General features: G+C 37.2%; 1 protein-coding gene across 3 annotated transcripts in view; it reads right to left on the bottom strand.

Annotated features, from left to right (window-relative positions):
- LOC115217861 (death-associated protein kinase 1) overlaps window positions 1–11702 on the bottom strand; it is a 337561-nt gene extending 325859 nt beyond the window's left edge. For all 3 annotated transcript variants that reach the window (XR_005001521.1, XR_005001520.1, XM_029787571.2), the window contains exon 1: window positions 11144–11702. Coding sequence is in view for 1 of the 3 variants with exons in the window: in XM_029787571.2 (XP_029643431.1) it covers window positions 11144–11202 (59 nt within the window). In the remaining 2 variants the exon portion in view is untranslated. The remainder of the gene's footprint in view (window positions 1–11143) is intronic.
- Between the last annotated feature and the right edge of the window lie 13475 nt (window positions 11703–25177).

Raw genomic sequence — 25177 nt, 5'->3', positions numbered from 1 at the left:
ATGCTTCAAGATTCTGGAACTTTCATTGCTAGCTTTGGGATGATTTCTGTTATGAGAATCAGGTCAGTAGCATTTATTATGGTTTCAACAAACAAGCAGTTATGTGCTCTAATGTTATACTCTCAACAGCCATAATGATAGTGGACACTCAGCCCCCCCACCCAACCTTTATAAATATGTGACACAAAATGAAAAGGTTACCAGATATTTTCAGAAGATACAAAAAAGATAACATGGCCCTTGAACAAGGTCACACTTTGAACAAATTCACAAATGTTTATAAAGCTATAATCTAATCCTTGAAACCTGATATCTGTCAAGATCTTACACATTAGGTCATCACATGTGTTAAGAGAATACACAGGAATGTGACACAGAATAATTTTAGACAGTAACCATAGTGATAACATAAAGGGGATTGTACAATAATTGGGATAACGATTGTTGTTTGTTGTCAAGTTGTACTGGACACTTCTGCCTGGGTAAAGATTAGCACAAAAATAATCAAATTCTTTATCATTTAATCATTTTTTTATTATTTTTATTTTTACCACAACCTTCTTTAATGTGAAACTCAACGAATATTGGTTTCAAATTTGGGCACAAGGCCAGCAGTTTCTAGGGAGAGGGTAAGTCAATAAAAATCAGTCAACTGATTACTTATTTTATTGACTCCAAAAGAATGAAAAGCAAAGTCGACCTTGGCAGAATTTGATCTCAGAATGTAAAGATAGATGAAACGCTGCTAAGCATTTTGCCTGGTGTGCTAATGATTCTGCCAGCTTGCCGCCTTAGACTCATTAATATTGTCAATGTTTTTTTATAGACATAGACATCGTGCATAGTTAAGAAGTTTGCAAAGGCACTTTATTTCATGTAGCTCCATTCTACTCAGCTGAAAATAACTACCAGAAGCAGCTAGGAGTTAACCCTCTGGTGGACTGGTGTCTCACCCAGGAGAGTGTCTTGTACTCTTAGTCACTCATACAGTTAGGAAATTGATATAAGGTTTGGTCCAACAAACCTATAGGCTGGAGAAGAGACATTTCAACTTTAGGTGTGGTTAGAAGTTTGTTTCCAAAACACATGATCCTGGTTTCAGTCCCACCACTTGATACCATGGGCAAGTCTCTTCTACTCTAGCCCTGGGCCAACCAAAACCTTGTGGTGTAGATTCTATAGACAGAAACTGAAAGTAACTTATTGTGTGTGTGTGTGTGACCATTTGACAACCAGTCTTGGTTTCTTTATGCTTTCACAATTTGGCGGTTCAACAAAAAGAGACCTACAGAATAAGTGCTAGACTTGAAGAAAAATAAGTGCTTGTGTCAGCTGGTTCAACCAAATCCTTCAAGGTGTTACCTCTGCATAGCAACAGTCTAATGACTGAAACAAATAAAAGATAAAGATACATACATACATAGACATACACATACATAGGTACTTATTTACAACAATTTCTCATTTCTACTGTAGCAAGGATTCGAAACCCAACGCTAGATACTCGGTCAAATACCACGAATTAAACCACCATAGTTTCACGTGATCAGTCTATAAGTCGACCAATCAGCATGAAGCTATGGCACTATATAGTTTTCTTGAATGTTCTAAAATTTAGCTTCTGGTCCCGTATAAAAAAAGAAAAAGAAGTTTGGAGCACACTTTAGAGAGCAGATAGCTAACGGACTGCTGAGGGCACGTATCACCACGGAGATTTGAGCAGATAACCTCGTGTATTTTTAACTGACTGCATCTTGTCACTCAGCTTTCCACATTTTCAGTGTAGTTTTCCTCTTCCCCCAGCTGATAATTATTCATTTTGTTCACTGTAAATATCCAACACTAAATATCTTTATGTTTGGCAATAAATATTTCAGTTAAATTTTCGAGAGTTTGCTCCAGTTATTATTTACGCAGCCAACGAAATATATCTTTATTGACCAGCTAAATTCGAGCGGCGGCAAGGAGTCAGTGACACTACTATGACAACCAATATCTTCAGAAATGCAATTCAAAGAAAATAGCTGTAACTAGGAATCGAAACTAGTGTTGTGAGCCATCAAACTTTAATGACCTTAATCACTGATATTCGTTTACTTTATCGATATCTCTCTGATAGAGAAGGAACAAGATTTCCGGTTTGAGATGATAAGGGAAGTAAATGAAGTGGTCCGATGTGGGTTCGATTCCCGGACCCAGAATAATTTAGAACATCTTCATATATCGCCTTTTACAGAGCACAAGCCCTTGCCTGGCTTCTTCTCTCCAGGTACCAGTTATTCCACCTCCTCGAAGTAACTGAACTAGTTGAATCCACCACTCTCACTAGGGAACTGTCAGTAAGAAGATTGTTTAATCACATCAGTTGACACAAATAACAATGAAACTTCAAAACAAAAAGAACCTTGTTGTGTTCGTTTTGACTTGGCACAAAAACCAGCCAAATCCAAGGCTGTCTTAGCAGCTTTATAGGCTTCTGGCAAATTAACGCACTAGGCTTTATTGTATTTGTACATTGACAGTAAACCATGGGTGCTTGATTTACGGGGCATTGGAAATTGCTTAGTGAACCAAGAATTAAAGCAACACTGGTCAAGTTTCACTAGAATAATGGGTATAACTATAGGTGGTAAATTTTGATACTTTCACCCGCACGATTTTCACTAAGAAAAAAAAAAATGTACGAGTTTTGTATTATTCCGATCCCCCACTCAAATTTGTTTCCTCATAACTCTCTTTAAAATATTTTTGAATGAAGTTTTGCAGAAATATGCTTTATAGACAGTAGACTAAATAACAATGTTTTAAACATATCAATCAGAAAGAAATAAAAGTGAAAATTGTTATAGTTGCGGAAATTGGATGTAACGAAGTTATGGAGTGGAGTAAAAAAGAGAAAAGAACGATCCAAAAGTCCCCCAAAAGACTCTTATGTCTTCAGTTTTATTCACATAATTGTAATCTACATTCTCGAAAACTTATCTCCGCAAAGTTTCGTTTAAAAGTACCCAATTTTTCAGAAAGACATGAGAAAAAACAAAAAGAACGACAAAAAAAAACAGTCTGGGGCACTAATCTATAGTCATGCCGCATAATGTCTCGAAGGAAAGTGGTATAAACACGGTTGAAAAGGATTTGAGAAAAGATCTGCTCTTCAAGGCTGACCTGTGGCTAAATAACAGTAAAAATAATTGTAGTAGGCTTGGGGGTAGCTTTAAAAACGTATTTTACTATTATAGATAACAAACGGCTTCCACTCGACCTTATCACGCAGAAAATTATATTTATATATATATATACTCGATATGTAAATCAAGACAGCTCTGAATGAATTAAATAAAATAATTAAATACAAAACCATAAAAAAAAACTACATCGAGGATACCAGAGTGTATTTTTTTTCTAAGATAAACGTTGTCTATGATGATTGATGATAAGGAAAAAGGAAAAGATATGAATATTAAATTACATATACATGTGTGTCAGTATATATATGTGTGTATGTGTGTGTGTGTGTGTGTAGGAAATTATCTTTGCTACTTTATCACTCACTATCTGTCTTCGTATCTCACCACCCGTATCTGTCTATTTTTTTTCTTTTCGTTTATCATTCTACCCATCTAAGAACAAGCTGTTTATATCCACGCATTCATCCATCCGTAGCTAGCTAACTTTACGTCTACTAATAATTGCGCTTGCTTGAGAGACGGAGAGAGAAAGAAAAAGAAAGAATTATAAAAGAAAGAATTATAAGTACTAATCTGATAGAAAAGGAGAAGGAGGGTGTATGTACACTGAGAGGACAAGAATTAGGGCTTCTAATATCTTTATTAAAGGATCAACCGAAAATTCAAACACATACAATCACACAGACATTATATAAATATATATACACACACACCCCGCCCACAATGTTGGGACATTTGATATCTCTCAATTGTGATGTGTCTTTTTTTTTCATGTTATTGTTATTTATTTCCCTCGCAGATCAAGAAATTTCTGTATTTTTTCTCACCCACCACACTCTGCATTGCTTTATTATAAGTTCAAAGAAATAACAGAATTTAATTATCAGAAATGTGCTCCTTTCGGCGAATTTAAAAACCCAATCTCGTTAGATCTATTTATCCACCTATATATATATATATATATATATATATATATATATATATATATGTATAAGTATATGTGTGTGTGTGTGTATGTATGTATAACACGCAATTCTTTCTCTTATTCATTCACCTGTAGTTTCTAAAAGACCTTATGTCTTAAGTGAACAAAATATAATCACACACGTGTGTGCGCGCGCATATATACACACATATATATATATATATATATATATATATAAACAGTCAGGAGACACGAAATACACGAAGATGCTTTGAATAACTCGAAACTATGAGGCATGACATACAGAGAAAAAGACATGATTACGATAAATATCCTGTGTGTATTAAAACACCCAACGTACCCTGTGAACACTGTGTTGCATATGTTGTGTGTACTGATACAGCCTTTACTTAATAGTAGCAGACTTATTACAGTTGTGAAATGAAGCTACTTCATAACACATGGTTTCTAACAATTGCCCATACCTATATTTGTGTGTGTGTGTGTGTGTTAGACAGAATGTTATGTTACTGCAACAATGTCATCCCATTAAGAAAGCCCTGTGCGATCGATGATCGATCGATTGGACGAATGCAGAGTGGAAGTATGCAAACCTGTGACCGGAGACTGGGGGAGGAAGTGACAACACAATCAACAGATAATGTAGTGTGGAGAAACTTGCTTAAGCTTGATACTAATGGAAATTAGTATCTTCCTCTCCTTCAGTCACGCGTTACTATTGAGCACACATGCACGCGCGTGCACAATATGAATAAAAATGAAAGGATACAATGGATAGTGAAAATTCTAGATTATGCATTGTGAGTGAATAAATGATGTGACAGTTATTTATTATAAGTCTGCTTTGTAAAGATTGATCCGGGGTTAAATATGCAAAACACCATATATTCGAGGAGGGAGACAGATAAATCATTTTGGAGGAATTGAGATAACAGCAAAGTTTAACGTGCTTTGCATTCCAGCAGAGATCAATACAGAACTAAATCACACACACATGCATACATATACTCCACATTCACACACGCTCATATACATGCGCACATGCCTGCACACTTATATATACTGGCGCTCACTTATACACACACACACATATATACATACATACCGATAAGGCAGAATAGGCCATAATTAGTATTAACGATGTATTCTAAAATCGAAGTGATCATCAGATGATTATATATATATCATGAATTATTTGGGGTTATACACGGAGTTTATACAGTGCTAAAATAAACGGAAAGGCAACTTGTGATACACAGTATAGAGGCAACAAGAGTTGGCCCTAATGTGATTTGAACTCATAAATATGAGTCATCGATGCCTCATCAATCCAATGATGGATTCTCAGAAAGTTTAGCATTTCGAAAACAGAGCATGAACAATGCACGGACAAGCATGTCTCTAAGTAGTCTTCCAAGCTGTTAGAAACAGCAGCTAAACTTTGCTACCGTCCTCAGGAGAGAGACACACACTTGATAGTCAAAGGCTGAAAGCATCTGATCAGAGGTTTTGCTCATTCAGGTCTTGCCTAGGGCTAAACAAGAAGAGAACAGCTGCTAGAAAGCAATGAGAGAGAGAGAGAACATATGACATACGAGTGCTTAGTGAGGGAATGGAGAACTGGATGTGTGTGTGTGTGTGTGTATATATATATACATACACACCAATATAAATATGTGTATCTATTTATACATGTATGTCCACTCATTCATGTTTATACACACACAAATATAAGTGCAACACACGAAACTCTCGGTCTACGAACCGAATGCTTAGTTATAAATATATAGGCATAATGCACACACACACAATGCACACGCAATATATATGTGCATGTATGAATATGTGTGTATATAAAATGCAAGCTCCATAGTTATGCATGCATATGTATATAACACAGATAAAGCTAACGAGACGGAGAGAGAGAGAGAGAGAGGATAAGTGTTTAATAGCATGGGTCTGATATTAACAAGAGAAAAAAAAGACCACCACCAGCACATTACCAACAAATTATATCACACTGTGTAGCGAAGAAATTGTATTAATAAGATAATTACAAAATTAATAAGTTCTTCATACAAAATGATTTGGTTATTTTTTGTAAAACGTTTTTCTCCGGGGACAATTCTGATATCAGAAGACGAACCTCAAACGTTCGGGTGTGTTCAATGGATGTGTTATATACACAATTCGTTTCATCAATACGATTGTGTATATAAATATAATATGAGGTGGGGGGAAATATATATATATATATTTATGTATATATATAGGGTGGGTGGGTTAATGTGTACCCAGAGAGACGGGTATACACATACAGAGATTGACATATATCTGATCACCAACCAAACTCAATAATAGTCATACATAACATCTAGCAACATAAATAAATACATCAGCGGTTAGGATAAACAAAACTACAATGTGATGTGGGCAACCAGAGCATATATATATATATATATATATATCTCCACATATACATATATACATGTTCATGAACACATATATACATAAATCATAAACACACACATACGAACATATAAACATACTTTTCTATTTAGTCGATAGAAGGTGACGGACAGGCGGAATCGTGAGCACGCCGGACGAAATGTTTGCGACTTTTCTTCCGGCTTCACGTTTTCACCCAATATCGATTTCGCCTTTTTACCCATTTCGGAGTCTAGCCCTAGGGGTTGGTGTAATCGTCTGCCCCCTCCCCCCCACACCACCACCACCTTTATCAAAATTCCAGGCATTATGAATATAGTCGGAACGATTATCAATCGGCATAAAGTTGTAGTAGTGACTCAGGGGGCCGATAGTTTCGTGCACTGATACTCAACAAATATAATTGCCAAAGTACGAAACTCTCGAGCACTGAGTTACTAACTTCTACCAATTAATAACAAATAATAAATATGAAACACTAACATTTTGTTTTATTTTCTTGCTTGTATCAACAGAGCCACTATAAACAAACAATCTACGTATTGAAATAAATACACTTGCTTTTTCGGGACAAATATGTACAAACGGGGGCTTAATTTGAATATTAAAAGAAAACAAATCTAATGTATGTGTGTATGTATATATATATATATATATATATATATATATATGCTCACACAAGGTACAGGATTTATGCACGAGATCTCTGTATTGTATTATATATAGTTCATGTTGTTAGGCGCCAGATCAGGCTAATTCAAAGGAAGTTTAGTTGAGATTAGAAACTCGTAGTTTAGTCTGACATAATACACCAAGGACTATATTATGAAATGTATCGCTGATTATTAATATTTATTTTGTTAAACTAGGCAGGGCGTGATTTGAGGGACACCTGGCTGTTATTTCTAGCATTTAAAGAAAAACTACGATGTAAACTATTAGTGGATAACTGATTGTATATGATCAGTGTGTGTAATGTATTATAACCAGTAGTGCGTGTGTGTCATATATATATATATATATATATGAGTTTTGTACACATGCATTTAATGAACATCTATACATACATAGGTGAAGTATTTAATATGCTTATATACATACACACGCGCGTACCCAAGTAGTTAGTCTCTATATGTGAAGTAATTGAAAAGCAGTTTATGACTTGATTTATAGACCGCTCTAGCAACTAGTTTAAAAATTGACATCAATCTTATTTTGTGAGAATGAAAGAAACCTTTTGGGCATTAGCATAATAACTACTACTACTATTATTATTAGTGTTTCACTAAAGTAAGTACCAGTGACACAGTGGAGTCAATTTAATCGACTGGTTTCCGTCCCCAAAAGTTCAGACCTTGTGCCTATAGTAAAAAAGGATTATTGTTAAGGCGGGCGAGCTGGCAGAAACGTTAGCGCGCCGGGTGAAATGCTTAGCGCTATTTCGCCCGTTGCTATGTTCCGAGTTCAAATTCCGCCGAGGTCGACCTTTGCCTTTTCATCCTTTAGGGGTCGATTAAATAAGTACACCTGTGTGAGGTGGGGGTCGATGTAATAGACTCGTCCCCTCCCTCACAATCGCTATCCATGTTGCAAAATTTGAAACCGTTACTGGCAGAAACGTTAGCAAGCCGGGCGAAATGCTTAGCGGTGTTTCGTCTGCCGTTACGTTCGGAGTTCAAATTCCGCTGAGGTCGACTTTGCCTTTCGTCCTTTTAGGATCAATGAAATAAGTAGCAGTTGCGTACTGGGGTCGATGTAATCGACAAGTCCCGTCCCCCAAATTTCAGGTCTTGTGCCTATGGTAGAAAGGATTATTATTATTAAGGTGCTGAGCCGGAAGAACCATTAGTATGCCGGACATAATGCATAGCAGAAATTCATCTGTCTTCACGAAGCGAGTTCAGATTCCACTGAAGTCGACTTTACCTTAAAAATAAGTACCAGTTGACAACTGGAGTCGATGTCATCGACCTAGCACCCTCCACCAAAATTCAAAAGGATCGTCATTATTTTTTGGTAAGAGAAATGTTAGAAATGAGCTCCAACAGATCATGCACACACATTTACATGCCTATAATATACAGACATATGTGTATATATACATATATAGACATACACATAACACATATATAGCAATACACATATAACATGCACATATATAGAAATACACACACATATATATATATATATATATATATATATACACATACAAACATGCATTTAAACATATACCCACACATATAGTGTGTGTATATATAATAGTGTACATAGATGAATGGATATAGATAGATAGATAGATAGATAGATAGATAGATAGATAGATAGATAGATAGATAGAAAGACAGATAGATTGATAGATAGATAGAAAGAAAGACAGATTGATAGATAGATAGAAAGAAAGACAGATTGATAGATAGAAAGAAAGACAGAGTGATAGATAGATAGAAAGACAGATAGAGTGATAGATAGATAGAAAGACAGATAGAGTGATAGATAGATAGATAGACAGACAGATTGATAGATAGATAGAAAGAAAGACAGACAGATTGATAGATAGATAGAAAGACAGAGAGTGATAGATAGAAAGAAAGACAGACAGAGTGATAGATAGATAGAAAGACAGATAGAGTGATAGATAGAAAGAAAGACAGACAGAGTGATAGATAGATAGAAAGACAGATAGAGTGATAGATAGATAGAAAGACAGATAGAGTGATAGATAGATAGAAAGACAGATAGAGTGATAGATAGATAGATAGATAGATAGATAGATAGATAGAAAGACAGACAGATAGATAGAAAGATAGACAGACAGATAGATAGAAGATAGATAGATAGATAGATGATAGATAGATAGAAAGACAGATAGATTGATAGATAGATAGAAAGAAGACAGATTGATAGATAGATAGAAAGAAAGACAGATTGATAGATAGAAAGAAGACAGAGTGATAGATAGATAGAAAGACAGATAGAGTGATAGATAGATAGAAAGACAGATAGAGTGATAGATAGATAGATAGACAGACAGATTGATAGATAGATAGAAAGAAAGACAGACAGATAGATAGAAAGAAAGACAGAGTGATAGATAGATAGAAGACAGACAGATAGATAGAAGATAGATAGATAGAAAGACAGATAGATTGATAGATAGATAGAAAGAAGACAGATTGATAGATAGATAGAAAGAAAGACAGATTGATAGATAGAAAGAAGACAGATTGATAGATAGATAGAAAGACAGATAGAGTGATAGATAGATAGAAAGACAGATAGAGTGATAGATAGATAGATAGACAGACAGATTGATAGATAGATAGAAAGAAAGACAGACAGATTGATAGATAGATAGAAAGAAAGACAGAGTGATAGATAGAAAGAAAGACAGACAGAGTGATAGATAGATAGAAAGACAGATAGAGTGATAGATAGAAAGAAAGACAGACAGAGTGATAGATAGATAGAAAGACAGATAGAGTGATAGATAGATAGAAGACAGATAGAGTGATAGATAGATAGAAGAAAGACAGATAGAGTGATAGATAGATAGATAGATAGTAGATAGATAGATAGAAAGACAGACAGATAGATAGAAAGATAGACAGACAGATAGATAGAAAGATTGATAGATAGAAAGACAGACAGATTGATTAGATAGATAGAAAGACAGATTGATTAGATAGATAGAAAGACAGACAGCTTGATAGATAGATAGAAACATACATACATAGACAGGCAAATAGATACAGATAGATGGATAGACAGATAGAAAACACAGAGTAAGGTAGTGTTAAGTTTTAACACACATAATACATGAACCAGGCGTGATTTCAAGAAAAACCCTTTCACGCCCCAACCCGCGGTCGTCAATAACTACAGCATGACCCCTATCTAACCCCTTGTTGTTAAGGTGTCAGTGATAGGGGTTGATTTTGCAAATACAGAGACAATGATATGAAGTCACCGGTGTATATGTATATATATCAGGAAAAAAAAGTAGACAAAAGCGAGGAAGGAGTTTGTATAAGGTAGCTGATAATCATAGATAAGCTGTTTCCTAGAATTATATATATATACACGTGTGTATGCATTATATATATATATATATATTCATATATATAATGCATACACACGTGTGTACATGTGTACAGCATACACACCGAAACTAACATACATTTAATTCTGGAGGGCGGTGCTTCGGTATGGCCTTGGCCTTGATGGCTGAAACAAATTTTAAAAAAACATGCTTTTCTTTATGTGTCTATATTTGCTTTAATATATCTATGTGTTTATAAATGCACACGTCTCAACACATGTGTGTGTATGTATATATGTGTATGTGTATCTCTACATGCATATATATATATTAAACCTACACAGGTATCTGAAATGGCTGAAAACATTATACATAGATATATATATATATACATTCTTTCAATATATATATATATTAATATTTCGCTTACCAACACATTGGTTATATAGAAACAGAATAACTGCTACATGACGGCGGTTAAATATTTAAATATATCAAAAAATGTATAATAAAAACACTAACCTTCCTAAATTTTCACCAATGGTATAATAATTCTCAACTGGTTCTTGTTTAAATTCCATGACAAAGGTACGTGTGTGGAAAGTAAAAAATAACAATAATAATTTTAAAGCAGGAAAAAGACGATTTCACCAGTGAACACCTTATTACTGGTGTTGTCAGATGTACATGTATATATATTTACAGAATATATAATATATTTATATATAAATTTAAATAAAAACTAAATAAATTGTTAACTAATTAGAAGAGTGTCCAACTGAAAACCACTCATGATCTCTGATCAGAGTGAGCTAAGAAGAAGAGAACATAAAGCAAGGAATCACTTTGTAAACAGAAATTTCAGTAAATTGGAAGAGACCCGGTGCTCCCACTCTTTGTATATCTCATTCTAACACTCATGTCGAACTGCCTGCTTCTGTCAAACAACTGACACATACTCTCTCATTCTGTTTCTCTCACTCTCTTTATGTTATAATATTTCTGTTTAATCCCTCTCTCTCTGTGTATATTTCGGCTCTTTCGTTTTCACTCCTCTCTGCCACTCCGTGCTGGTTGTTGTAGTCATGGTAGTAGTAGTAACAGTTGTTGTCTGACGGAAAGAGAGAAGGCGGTGCGGTGGGGAGGGAGGAAGGAAGGGGAGGGAGAGAGAAAAAAATCCTCATTCACTCATTCATAAAAACAGAGGCCAACAGGAGAAGTATGGTGAAGCAGATTTTTATCAAAGTGTTCAGATCTGGCGGCTTGCTCGGCCGACTTTTTTAAAAGATCACAACGACAACTACTGACTAGGAAGCAGTATTAAAGCAGGTTTGTTGTTACAGCACACATGGCCCGCATGTTAGATTACGATCTTGCAGGTCACATAACTGGTCTGCGGGGTAGGGGTTTCTAACGTACTACTCGCCTTCTGAACGTGAAAATAATGATATCCGGGTGAAGGCGCCGAGGGTAGGCGGAAAAAGCATTTATAACGATTATAACATTAATTACAAGAATCGTTATAGTCGTGTATACTATCTATTATACTATGGCAGCCTCTTATTGTGGTCACTTTCGAAGCCTTCTCATTATTTATCTTTATAATGATAATAACCCATATAAATGTCGGTTGGGTGGCTGGCTGGCTGGTTCGTTTGTTGGTTGGTTTCTCCGGTCACGCTTTACCTCGTACAGAGAGAAAGAGAGGGAGAAGTACCGGATGAATGTCAACATTTTTAATGGAATTTTGCCGATAGATTTTCTATAGAGTAGATTGTGATTATTATTTTCATATTTGACTGCAACCATGCTGAGACACTGCCTTGAAGAGGTTTTTTTTTTCTCTCAAACAAATCGACCCCAATATTTATCTTGTAAATCTGGTACTTATTTTATCGATTTCTTTTGCTGACCTACTAACTTACAGGAATGTAAACAAACCAACACTTACTGAGCGGTAGGTGCGCCACAAACGTACAGACACACTCAGATATATGTGCACGCTACTGCTTGATAACCGGTGCCAGTTTGTTTACGTTCCTGTAATCCAGAGGTTAAAGCTAAAGAAACCGATAGAATATCTGTTAGTCTTTAAAAATTAATATTGGAGTCGATTTGTTCATTTGGATGCTTTAAGGTGATGTCTTGGCATGGTTACAGCTCAATAATTGAAACAAGTAAAACATAAAAGGTAAACTTTAATAAACTAGTACACATGGTATAGGCGCGGCCCTGTGGTAAGAAGTTTGCTTCCCAATCACATGGTTTGCGTTTCGTCCCACTGCGTGGCACCTTGGGCAGTAGCCTTGGGTTGCCCAAAACCTTGTGAGTAGATTTGGTTGGCAGAAACCCAAAGAAGCCTGTCATATATCTATGTGACAAGATTCGTATATATATATATATATATAAACGAATATATGTATAAATGAATATAAAATACATCAAGTACAGGACATCACCAACGAGTGAAAAACACGAAAACATAATAAGAGACAAGTATGGGACAAAAGACCTAAAGAAGTTTAACCCCTCAGTTGTTGACTGTTAATTACTCCCTGTAGAAACACTGCCAGATCTGACTGGCCTGGTGCAGCCTTCGGGCTTCCCAGACCCCAGTTGAACCGTCCAACCCATGCTAGCATGGAAAGCGGACGTTAAGCGATGATGATGATGATGATGATGATCATCATCATCATCGTTTAACGTCCGCTTTCCATGCTAGCAAGATTGGAGCCTGGTGCAGCCATCTGGTTTGCCAGTCCTTAGTCAAATCGTCCAACCCATGCTAGCATGGAAAGCGGACGTTAAGCGATGATGATGATGATGATGATGATCATCATCATCATCATCATCATCGTTTAACGTCCGCTTTCCATGCTAGCATGGGTTGGACGATTTGACTAAGGACTGGCAAACCAGATGGCTGCACCAGGCTCCAATCTTGATCTGCCAGAGTTTCTACAGCTGGATGCCTTTCCTAACGCCAACCACTCTGAGAGTGTAGTGGGTGCTTTTACATGCCACTGGCACAAGGGCCAGTCAGGCGGTACTGGCAACAGCCACACTCAAGTGGTGTATTTTACGTACCACCTGCACAGGAGCCAGTCCAGCGGCACTGGCAACGACCTCACTCAAATGTTTTTTCACATGACACCAGCACAAGTGCCAGTAAGGTGACGCTAGTTAATATATATATATCCTACATTAAATCAGCACAGTTCAGTGTGATCCCAGAAAACTGGTATCACCAGTTGGCGTTATCAAGAATAGGAACTTTTATTTGAATATTCAAAACGTTTCTCGTAAACGAACTTAAAGGATATATGTGTGTGCATGCATGTATGTGTATGTGTGCTAAAAGAAAAATAAGCACTGGGGTCAATTAATTCTATTGAAAGGTCTTCAAGGCAGTGTCCCAGTATGGCTGTAGTCTAATGACTGAAATAAGTAAAAGATGGAAAAATAAAAGGTAGATTCAAGAAACTTGGGATGGTCTGTTAACAATAAAATAATAAATATGGCTGTGTGGTTAAGGAGTTTGTTTCACAAGCCTGTGGTTTCAGGTTCAATCATTGTGGGTGGCATTATTGGACAAGTATTTTCAAGTATAGCTTTGAGTTGACTAAAACCTTCTAAAGGAAAATTGGATTTGTGATTAATTGTAAGTAACCTGTCAAATTTTTGAGGGATAAGCTTAATCCATTACTTGGATTAACCCTTTAGCATAATGCTTTTTAATTCACATTTTTGTTGACTTAATCATATCATATCTTATAGCTTTGAGATTTTGATGACTTGGTTGTTTATCTTTAGAATGATTTAGTAGAATGAGAGGTGTGAGAGGTTGGATTTGGTCAGGAAGAATGTTTGGGTTGGATTCACCATCAATTGCAGGAAGACACAAGTTATTTTCCAATAATCACCAGTTGAGGAAAATAGTGATGATGCAGCCAGAAGACCTAGGCCCAAGGTACCACACAGTGGAACTGAACCTGTAACCACATTCAGATTTCAAATTTCCTTGAGCTCAATTTTGCCTTCCGTTGAGGGTGATGGTATCAACTAACTCCTCTACCTCTAAAACTGCTGGACTTGTACCTAAATTAGAAACAATTAAAGACAAATCCATCAATGTGTTGACTACATTCCTTCTTAACATGAGCAAACAGCTATTAACTACCCAAACATAATGAATATTAACAGATGAGAAAATGATTAACTGCAAATATAAAAGACAATCTATTTTTCTGCTTAACCCTTTTGTTACCGTATTTATTTTGAGATGTTCTGTGTTTCTTTCAATTAATTCTAAATATAACAAAGAATTTAGTAAAATAACTTAGTTATCATTAAGCTAGTGTTAGGAACATTAATTGTGACTAAGTTTTGGTGGAAGATTTTAATTCAAAACTTATGAAAACAAGACATTTGTACTACAGAGCCAGAGCCAGTTTTGGCCGGGTTGCTAATGAAACTGTTAATCATGGCTTATTTCATTGCATTCAAATTTTGTCCATGAGACCACTTTCACCTTCTTTTTCCATCTGAGAAGTCTAAAGTTTCTATTACTAAAAAAAAGAGTACTATCCAGACACTCAGTTTTGCAATTGGTTTGAATACTTGTAGAAGGATTAGAAATCATTCCATCTATGTTCTGCTGTTTTATCACAAACAAAACCGATTTGGTTTCACTTAGTTCTTCAGTTCCATCACTTACAGCGTAAGAGCAGTGGCTGGCAATCAGATGGGCCACAACTTACATGTGGGCCTCAGACCTTTCCTAAAAGTTTTTCAAGTATTGAATGCATTTGTGGGCTATCAAGATAGGTGTCAGCACTACACTGTAGTTAATAAGTTTGCTTCCTATGCACATGGTTTCAGAGTGTGGCACCTTGGGCAGGTATCTTCTACTATAGACCCAGGCCAACCAAAGCTTTGTGAGTGGAGTTGGTGGATAGAAACTGAAGGTGGTGAGCTGGCAGAAACGTTAGCATGCTGGGCGAAATGCTTAGTGGTATTTCGTCTGCTGCTACATTCTGAGTTCAAATTCCGCCAAGGTCGACTTTGCCTTTCATCCTTTCGGAGGTCGATTAAATAAGTACCAGTTATGCACTGGGGTCGATATAATCGACTTAATCCATTTGTCTGTTCTTGTTTGTCCCCTCTGTGTGTAGCCTCTTGTGGGCAGTACAGAAATAAGAAACTGAAAGAGGCATATCATGTATATAATATATATATATATATATATGTGTGTGTGTAAATAAATATTCTGTGTGAGTGTGTGTGTGTGCTTGTGTCTCTTTCTCTTGACATCACATGGTAGTTCTAAATGAGTGTCTCTGTCGTACCAGCAGAATTGTTTGTTTCCATTATTCTATGAAAATATTTGGCCTTGGAGAAATATTACCTTGCTTGGAAACAGGTGTAAGTTTGTAATAGGTAGGGCATGTTTTCTGTAGAAAAGCTACCTCAATAAGCTTTGTCCAACTCATATACAAGCATGGTGACATGGATGTTAAAATCCTGCTGCTCCTGCCACTGTTGCTGTTGATGATAATAATAATGATGATGATGATGATGTTTAATTTTTGCTTACATAAACATTGCCAGTAATGGAAATGGTGACGGATACATGGTGGTGGTGCTGGTGCCGGGCATTTTTATATGTAAGATATGATATAATATTCATGTAGGTCATGAGCAAATGTAAAAAGAGAAATAATAATAATAATAATAATAATTAAAAAGTAGTCAGTTAGGAAAAAAAATTAATTGCTGATCACTGGATTCAGAGGGAAGCCACTGAAATGTTAAGTTCTGATATGGCTTCCATCCAAGGTTAAAGCTGTTTTGGTTTCACTTAGTTCTGCATTCGTATGAAATGTCACAATGCAGAGATCATTGTAAAGGAAGCCGTTGCTACTCTGGGACCTGACACAATTTCCATCCGTAAATACAGTTGTTGCTCGGTTTCATGTGGACCACTGGGAATAAAACATGGGTGACATAATTTCCCATTTACATGTAAACATATACGTTTATGTAATGCTTACAGTATTTGTGTCAAGTTAGCCTAGCTGAACATACAGGCATATAGCAGTAACTGGCACTCTGTTGCTTATGACGACGAGGGCTCCAGTTGAGTCGCTTTGATCAACGGAATGGCCTGCTCATGAAATTAAACGTGTAAGTGGCTGAATGCTCCACAGTCACACATGCCCTTAATGTAGTTCTCAAGGAGATTCAGTATGACACAGAATGTGACAAGGCTACCACTGTGAATTTACAGGTGGTAGTACTACTCACTTTTGCCGGGTTGCTGAACTGGAGCAATGTGAAATAAAGTGTCTTGCTCAAGGACACAAGAAGCAGCCAGGAATCAAACTCACAGTCATACAATTATGAGCTGAACACCCCAACCACTAAGCCATGCACTTTCACTAAAGCATAGTAGTAGTAGTAGTAGTAGTAGTAGTAGTAGCAGCAGTAGCAGCAGTAGCAGCAGCAGCAGCAGCAGCAGTAGTAGTAGTAGTAGGTGCAGCAGTAGTAGTAGTAGTAGTTGCTGCTATTTTGCTCCCAAGTCAGCTCTGATCAAAATGCTTTCCAACAGTGGCCACCTTATCTTAGGATCAGGCATTCTTTTGTTTTTCATGTCCTGGGCTCCATATGAACCAAATTATTTACTTTATTGAACGTAAATGCTTTCCAGAGTAAAACATGAAAGTGTTTCCCTCCAAAACAAAAACTATTAAGGAATGAAAGTAAAATAATGTACAAAAAAAAAAAAAGAAAATGAAAAGTGCAGTAGCAATTAGAATCTGTTAGATATTGTTTATAAAGCAACCAAATTCACTTGCAAGGTTTTGGTTGGCCTGAAGCTATAGTAGAAGATACTTGCCCATTGTGGAACTGATCCCAGAACCATGTTGTTTGGTAGCATGCTTCTTACCACACATCCATGCCTGCACCTATGTCACACCTGCACATGTGTGTGTGTATATATATATATTATATATATATATATATAGGAAAAATAGAAATTGAAAATGCACTGAGAATAGTTAAAATATAATTTTTATTGATATATTTAAAGTTTTAACCAGTTTCACAGTTTACACTGATTTTCAAAAAGTTGAAATAGAAAGATGTGATTTATGTCACAGTTGTCTTGCATGGCTCAGTGGTTAGAGCATCGAGCTTACGATCGTGAGGCTGTGAGCTCGAATCCCGGACCGGGCTGTGTGAGGTGTTCTTGAGCAAGGCACTTTATTTCACGTTGCTCCAGTTCACTGAGCTGTAGAAATGAGTTGCGACGTCACTGGTGCCAAGCTGTATCGACCTTTGTCTTTCCCTTGGATAACACTGGTGGTGTGGAGAGGGGAGGCTGGTATGTATGGGCGACTGCTGATCTTCCATAAACAATCTCGCCCGGACTTGTGTCTAGGAGGGTAACTTTCTAGGTGCAATCCCATGGTCTGTGTCGTGACCGAAGGGGGTTCCTGTCTTGCTTCTGACTAGTGTTTGAAGATTGCCTTATTTTTACAGGGAGTTCATAGCTCAAATTAGTATGTTTTGAATAGGACTTGATTGGTAGAGGATAGCCACATGATGGGTTGTAGAAATTTTTGTAGGTTCCCCGCTATGTCTGTGTTTTAATATCAAGTGACAATGTTTGGCTTCGTAAGTTAGAGAAGCAGCATTTTGCCAGCATGCCTTCATGCTTGCTTGAAGTTGGTCCTGATACTGGAGTTAACTTTGCTCAAATCTTTGAACTGAGGAGAAGTGGGACTGGCACCATGTCCTGCATTTTGATGCTTTGTTTTCCCAGGAAGAAAAGGGAATGTTACATCATTTCAAATTGTCTTAGTTTGTCTTTGAAGTGCAAGAGTGGCCTTCCAGTGACGTTCATTTTGGGAATAGGCCAAAGAGAAGTTGATTTGGAATTCTGATATCACTCATACGTAAGAGATACCCTGACCATCAAAGGCTTATTTTGATGAGGATGGCTTCAATACCTTATATGTTGCATTTTGTTAGTACCTCACTGTTATAAATATAGTAACTCAGTTTTATGTTGGAGATAGTATGCAAGCACTGCATATAAAAAGCATCGAGCTGGTTGATGTGGTTTCAGTACAGAGTCCAAGATCCAGCACCATAAAGCAACTGACTTTCACCTACATCAACTTTCACTTTCAATGATATGTCTTGGCTGTTCCAAAGCCTGTGATAAGCTTTACCAAAAGTGAAGCTAGCCTTCCTGATTCTGGATTCAATTTCTTTGTCCATCTTAGCATCATTAGACACAATGGAACCAAGGTAAGTGAAGGAGGAAACAATTTTTAATGCTTTCCCAGCAACATATACAGTGGAGGCAACAGCAGGAAAATGGTCACGAATAGGCTGATGAACAAGCTCAGATTAGCAGACTGTAGTCAGCTACAGAAAGTTGATGGTGGATACACTTTTTTCTTGATGGGTAAGCCTCAAGAAGTAAAGAAAGAGGCAGGTGTTGGGTTTCCTATTCAGAATGGCATGGTGAAACATCTTAAACCTCTGCCTGTTGGCACACACACACACATATATATCAGCCGAAATTGCTAAGATGATCTGGTTCTTGACTGATGACTGAGGGCTTCGAATGTCCCGTCCTGTGGTTCTTGTGTCGTCTCTGTGGTGTTTCATGTTCTTGTCCATGTCTGTATTTAATTTTACTGTTTACCTATATATATATATATAGGAAGGCCTATTGGATTAGTGTTCTGTTATGCCTTCGAAACATGCCTGACTCCTCTAGCGACAGCTGATGACGGGGGTTTTGTCCTTGTGTAACCTGTCCTGTATTTGTTTTTCGTTTTCCGTTTTCTTTGTTTTTTGTTTTTTGGCTTTTTCTGTTTCTACGTCTTATTGTGATGTCCTGTACTTCCGTATAATTATTTATATATGCATGTATATATACATGTAGATGTAGGTACGTACATATATGTTTGTACGTATGCATATATTTTTATTTATCTCCTTATTGTCTGACAGCGCCCCGCATCAGGTTCGTTCCGATTCGTCGTTTCGATCCACTTCTTGGTCCCCTTTTTTTATATTAATATTATTATATTGAAGATGCGGTACTCTCTCCCTTTGCTTTAACCTCTTCAATCTTTCTCCCTCCCCCTCCTCCTCTCTCTTCGCCGCGTGTCCCCCTCCTCCTTCCCTGTTCCTTGCCTATAAAACAAAATTCCTTTACACGTGGTTACCACTATTGAAAAGACTGCCTCCACGCGCTGCTACTACACTTTCGTCCTTGCCAGCAAAAGGCTTCTTCGTTCGTCCCCTTGTGTGGTTAATTTCCTGTATAGTATTCTTGTTATTTTCTCGTTTTGTAACTAATTGTACTTTTTGTACATGTATTTTTATTTTTGCAGTTTTATTGTTTGTCTATGCCAGAAAAAAGGCTTTTTCGTTCGTCCTCTTGTGTTTGTTTTTGTACATGTATTTTAATTTTGCAGTCTTATTGTTACGTCTTGTTTGTGTTCGTACTCATTGTGCCCCGCTGCTTGAAATTTTATTTTAATTCTCTCGCAGGAAGGCCTATTGGATTAGTGTTCTGTTATGCCTTCGAAACATGCCTGACTCCTCTAGCGACAGCTGATGACGGGGGTTTTGTCCTTGTGTAACCTGTCCTGTATTTGTTTTTCGTTTTCCGTTTTCTTTGTTTTTTGTTTTTTGGCTTTTTCTGTTTCTACGTCTTATTGTGATGTCCTGTACTTCCGTATAATTATTTATATATGCATGTATATATACATGTAGATGTAGGTACGTACATATATGTTTGTACGTATGCATATATTTTTATTTATCTCCTTATTGTCTGACAGCGCCCCGCATCAGGTTCGTTCCGATTCGTCGTTTCGATCCACTTCTTGGTCCCCTTTTTTATATTAATATTATTATATTGAGATGCGGTACTCTCTCCCTTTGCTTTAACCTCTTCAATCTTTCTCCCTCCCCCTCCTCCTCTCTCTTCGCCGCGTGTCCCCCTCCTCCTTCCCTGTTCCTTGCCTATAAAACAAAATTCCTTTACACGTGGTTACCACTATTGAAAAGACTGCCTCCACGCGCTGCTACTACACTTTCGTCCTTGCCAGCAAAAGGCTTCTTCGTTCGTCCCCTTGTGTGGTTAATTTCCTGTATAGTATTCTTGTTATTTTCTCGTTTTGTAACTAATTGTACTTTTTGTACATGTATTTTTATTTTTGCAGTTTTATTGTTTGTCTATGCCAGAAAAAAGGCTTTTTCGTTCGTCCTCTTGTGTTTGTTTTTGTACATGTATTTTAATTTTGCAGTCTTATTGTTACGTCTTGTTTGTGTTCGTACTCATTGTGCCCCGCTGCTTGAAATTTTATTTTAATTCTCTCGCAGGAAGGCCTATTGGATTAGTGTTCTGTTATGCCTTCGAAACATGCCTGACTCCTCTAGCGACAGCTGATGACGGGGGTTTTGTCCTTGTGTAACCTGTCCTGTATTTGTTTTTCGTTTTCCGTTTTCTTTGTTTTTTGTTTTTTGGCTTTTTCTGTTTCTACGTCTTATTGTGATGTCCTGTACTTCCGTATAATTATTTATATATGCATGTATATATACATGTAGATGTAGGTACGTACATATATGTTTGTATGTATGCATATATTTTTATTTATCTCCTATATATATATATTATATATATATATATAAATAATAAATATTAGGGAATAAATCCAAATTTACAGGGAAAAATCAGATTTAGGATTAAATCCAATTTTATAGTAAAATATATAAAATATTATTAGAGACAAAACCACTATTTTGCAAAACAAACAAGGAAAGACTTTAAGTCTTTCCTTGTTTGTTTTGCAAAATAGTGGTTTTGTCTCTAATAATATTTTATATATATATATATATATACATGGACAAGAGAGTGCTGAAAATTTCCTGGCTTTAAAGCTTTCACAAAAGGCCTGGTTGGAGATCCAACCTTCCAAGTTCTTTTAAAGGGCTTAGAAAAGCTGAAAGACCACTGCAATACGTGGGTGAATCTGAGAGGAGAATATGTTCAATAAAATCATAGTTAACTGATTCTCCTGCATTTTCTTTTACCCAAAGCCAGGAACTTTCCATCACCCTTCCTCTGTGTGTGTGTGTGTATGCTAAATGCTTACTTTATCCATTCATGTTTTCTCAGTTTTTTTTTAATCCTCTTGGAGTATAGGAGAAGAAAAGGTGAAGCAACACAAGTAATAGATATAAATATACCAAGGCCTGAAATTTGTGGGGAGGGGTTTAGTCAATTACATCGACCCCCACTTCCCTCCAGTATTTGACTGGTACATATTTCATCGACCCCGAAAGGATGTAAGGCAAAATTGACCGAAGTAAAATTTGAACTCAGAATGTAAAGATGGACAAAAGCCACAAAGTATTTTGCCCAGCATACTAATGTTTCTGTCATTTCACCACCTTAGATATAGATATATAATAAAAGAAAGGATTGTTTCATCTCTAAGCTCATCTCTGAAACTGAGCTTACTGGGTGCAAAAGTTATAATTACATATATGTATACTTATTGGTAAATGAGGAGAACAGCTGAGGTAAGAGGAGGTCATAAACCTCACAACATCCCATTCAGCAACCTATTTCCCATATAAATATAAAAAAATAAATGTGCCCTTCTAAAGCCTAGCCAGGCTCATGGGCCCGGTTTCCCGGTTTCAGTGGTGTATGTGTTCCCCAGCTGGACGGGACGCCAGTCCATCACAGCATTACTCATTTTTGCCAGCTGAGTGGACTGGAACAATGAGAAATTAAGTGTTTTGCTAAAGAACACAACATGTCGCCCGGTCCAGGAATCGAAACCACAATCTTACAATCATGATGCTGACACCCTAACCACTAAGCCACGTGCCTCCACTTCTTCCCATAAATCCAAACTTAAATGTCACAATGCACCTCTAGCCCCTCTGACCCACTCGCAGCCTCACCCTTCACTTCCACCCCAACTATCTCTCACCCTTTGTTATTTTTGTACTCACCCACTCACTCCCATCATTTTGATCAAATTTACATAACTCTCAATATATCTCTCTGTCTGTCTGTCTCTCTCTCACTCTTTCTTACTTTCTCTGCCTCTCTTTCTGTGTGTGCGTCTCCTAATTTTTCTGCCTCTCTCTCTCTTACTTTCTCTTTCTGTGTGTGTTTGTTTCTCTCTCACTCTCTCTTTCTTTTTCTTTCTGTGTGTGTGTTTCTCACTTTTTCCTACTGTCTCTTCCTCTCTTTGTGTGTATCTCTCTTTTTCTCTGTGCGTGGTTGTCTCTCTCTCAGGAAGTCTTTTTTTCCAGTGTAGTAGTAGTAGTAGTAGTAGTAAGTAGTGTGTGGCAACATTTACTGCAAATGTTGATACCGTTGCAAATATGGTTTGCTAGATATATAATTTGTTGTTGTTGCTGTTGCACCAACTGGTTGTCACTTCAGGTGTTGCTGTTGTAGTTGCTGCTGCTACTTCTGCTGCTGCTGCTGTAGCTGTACCTGTTACAGATGCTGTAGCCAGTGTTGTTGTTGTTGTTGTTGCTGTTGCTGTTGTTGTTGTTGTTGTTGTTGCTGCTGTTGTTGTTGCAGCTACCTACTAACGTTATTAGTTGTGATCAGCTGTAGTTGTGTTGCTGTTGTTGTTGTTGTGATCACTGTTGATGTTGTTGTTGTCATTGTGACTGCTGCAGATGTCGTTGTGATGCTTGTTATTGTTATCGTTGTAGCCATGGTTGCAACAGCTGTTGTTATTGTTGTTGTTGTTGTTATAGCTACAGATCGTCTTCCTGTTGTTGTTATAGTTGTAGCTGCTACAGATGCTACTATGCTTGTTACAAATGTTGTTGTCATTGCCGTCATCGTTGTCGTTGTTGTCGTCGTTGTCATCAATCCAGATGACACTGTTGTTGTTGTTGTTGTTACAGTTGCGGTTGGTACAGATATTATTGTTGTTGCAATTGTTGTTGTTGCTGTCGTTATTAGTAGTAATAGGAAATCTGCAGCTTTGTGGTATGGCTGCTGCACTAGCAGCTACTGCAACTGTTACTGCTGTCTTTGCAGTGGTGCACACAGCAGCTGTGATTGTTGTTGTTGTTGATATTGTTAATGATGAAGTTGATGGTAGTGGTGGTGGTGGTGGTGGTGGTGGTGGTGGTGGCAGGGAAGATAGTTTGCTGGTGGTGGTGGTGGTGGTGGTGATTGTCATCGTGGTGACAGTTCTTTTAAGAAGTGTCGGTGGTGGTAGTGGTGACAATGATGATGATGATGATGATTACGATGAGGGTGAGGAGGAGGAAGACAAGAATCACGTTGACAACAACTATGATGATGATAGGGATGAGGAGGAAGAGACACGGAAGAAGGAGGATGTGGAAGATGTTGACACTGATGATGATGACAACAACGATGATGATGATGATGATGATGATGATGATGGCGGTGATGATGATGAATAAGGATGTGTTGATGGTGATGGTGGTGATGGTGATGATGGCGATGGTGGTGTGGTGGTAGTGGTGACAATGATGACGAGGGGGACAAATAGAGTGGTGTTGATGTTGATGATTGTGGTGATGATGATGTAGTGGTGGTGGTGGTGGTGGTGGTGAGGAGGAGGAGGATGAATAGGGTGGTGTTGATGTTGATGGTTGTAGTGATGGAAGCAGTTGTGTTGGTATAGTCGTGATGACAATGATGATGATGATAATGAAGGGGAGGAGGACGCTAAACGATGATGATGATGATCATCATCATCATGGAAAGGAAAAGGAAGCATGTGTCAACAGTTTTAAAATTTAAAGATTTATGTTTGTAATAACATACAGAGGTATAACCACAGCTTCGACATATGATAATCTAGTGGATACATGTGTGTGAGTGTGTGCGTGTGTGTACATATAAGTATGTGCCTATATGCATATATACTTTATTTGTAGATTAACAAAGTACACATTTCCATTTTGGAGATCAGTGCCAACATTCCCAAGGGGTTTGCTTGAAAAATTGTGGAGATCTCTTCTGCAGAAAACCATTGGTTGCCTTGCTAATCTGCTTTTATGTGGTGCTGCATGGGCACTTTTATGTAGCACTGTATGGATGCTTTTATGTGGCACAACATGGGTACTTTTATGTATATATATATATATATATATATATATATAATATATATATATATATATATATATATATATATATATATATATATATATATATATATATATGTATATGTGTGTGTGTGTGTGTGTGATTGTGTGTATATTTTATATGTATGTGTATTTGTGTCCCTTTGTCTTGACAATGTGTGATAGTTGTAAATGAATGTCTCAGTCATACAAGCAGTGTCATTCATTTCCAATGCTCTGGGAGATCCATGTCTGGTCATGGGGAAGATATCAACCTTGCTTGGAAACAGGTGAGGGTTGGTGACAGGAAGGGCATCCAGCTGTAGAAAATTTACCTCAAATAACTACCCAGCTGGTGCAAGTGAACGACGATGAGGGGGA

Source organism: Octopus sinensis, linkage group LG12, assembly GCF_006345805.1.
Source record: "Octopus sinensis linkage group LG12, ASM634580v1, whole genome shotgun sequence".
Lineage (NCBI taxonomy): Eukaryota > Metazoa > Mollusca > Cephalopoda > Octopoda > Octopodidae > Octopus > Octopus sinensis.
The sequence above is the reverse complement of the archived record's forward strand: the minus strand, read 5'-3'. Positions and strand labels throughout refer to the sequence as shown.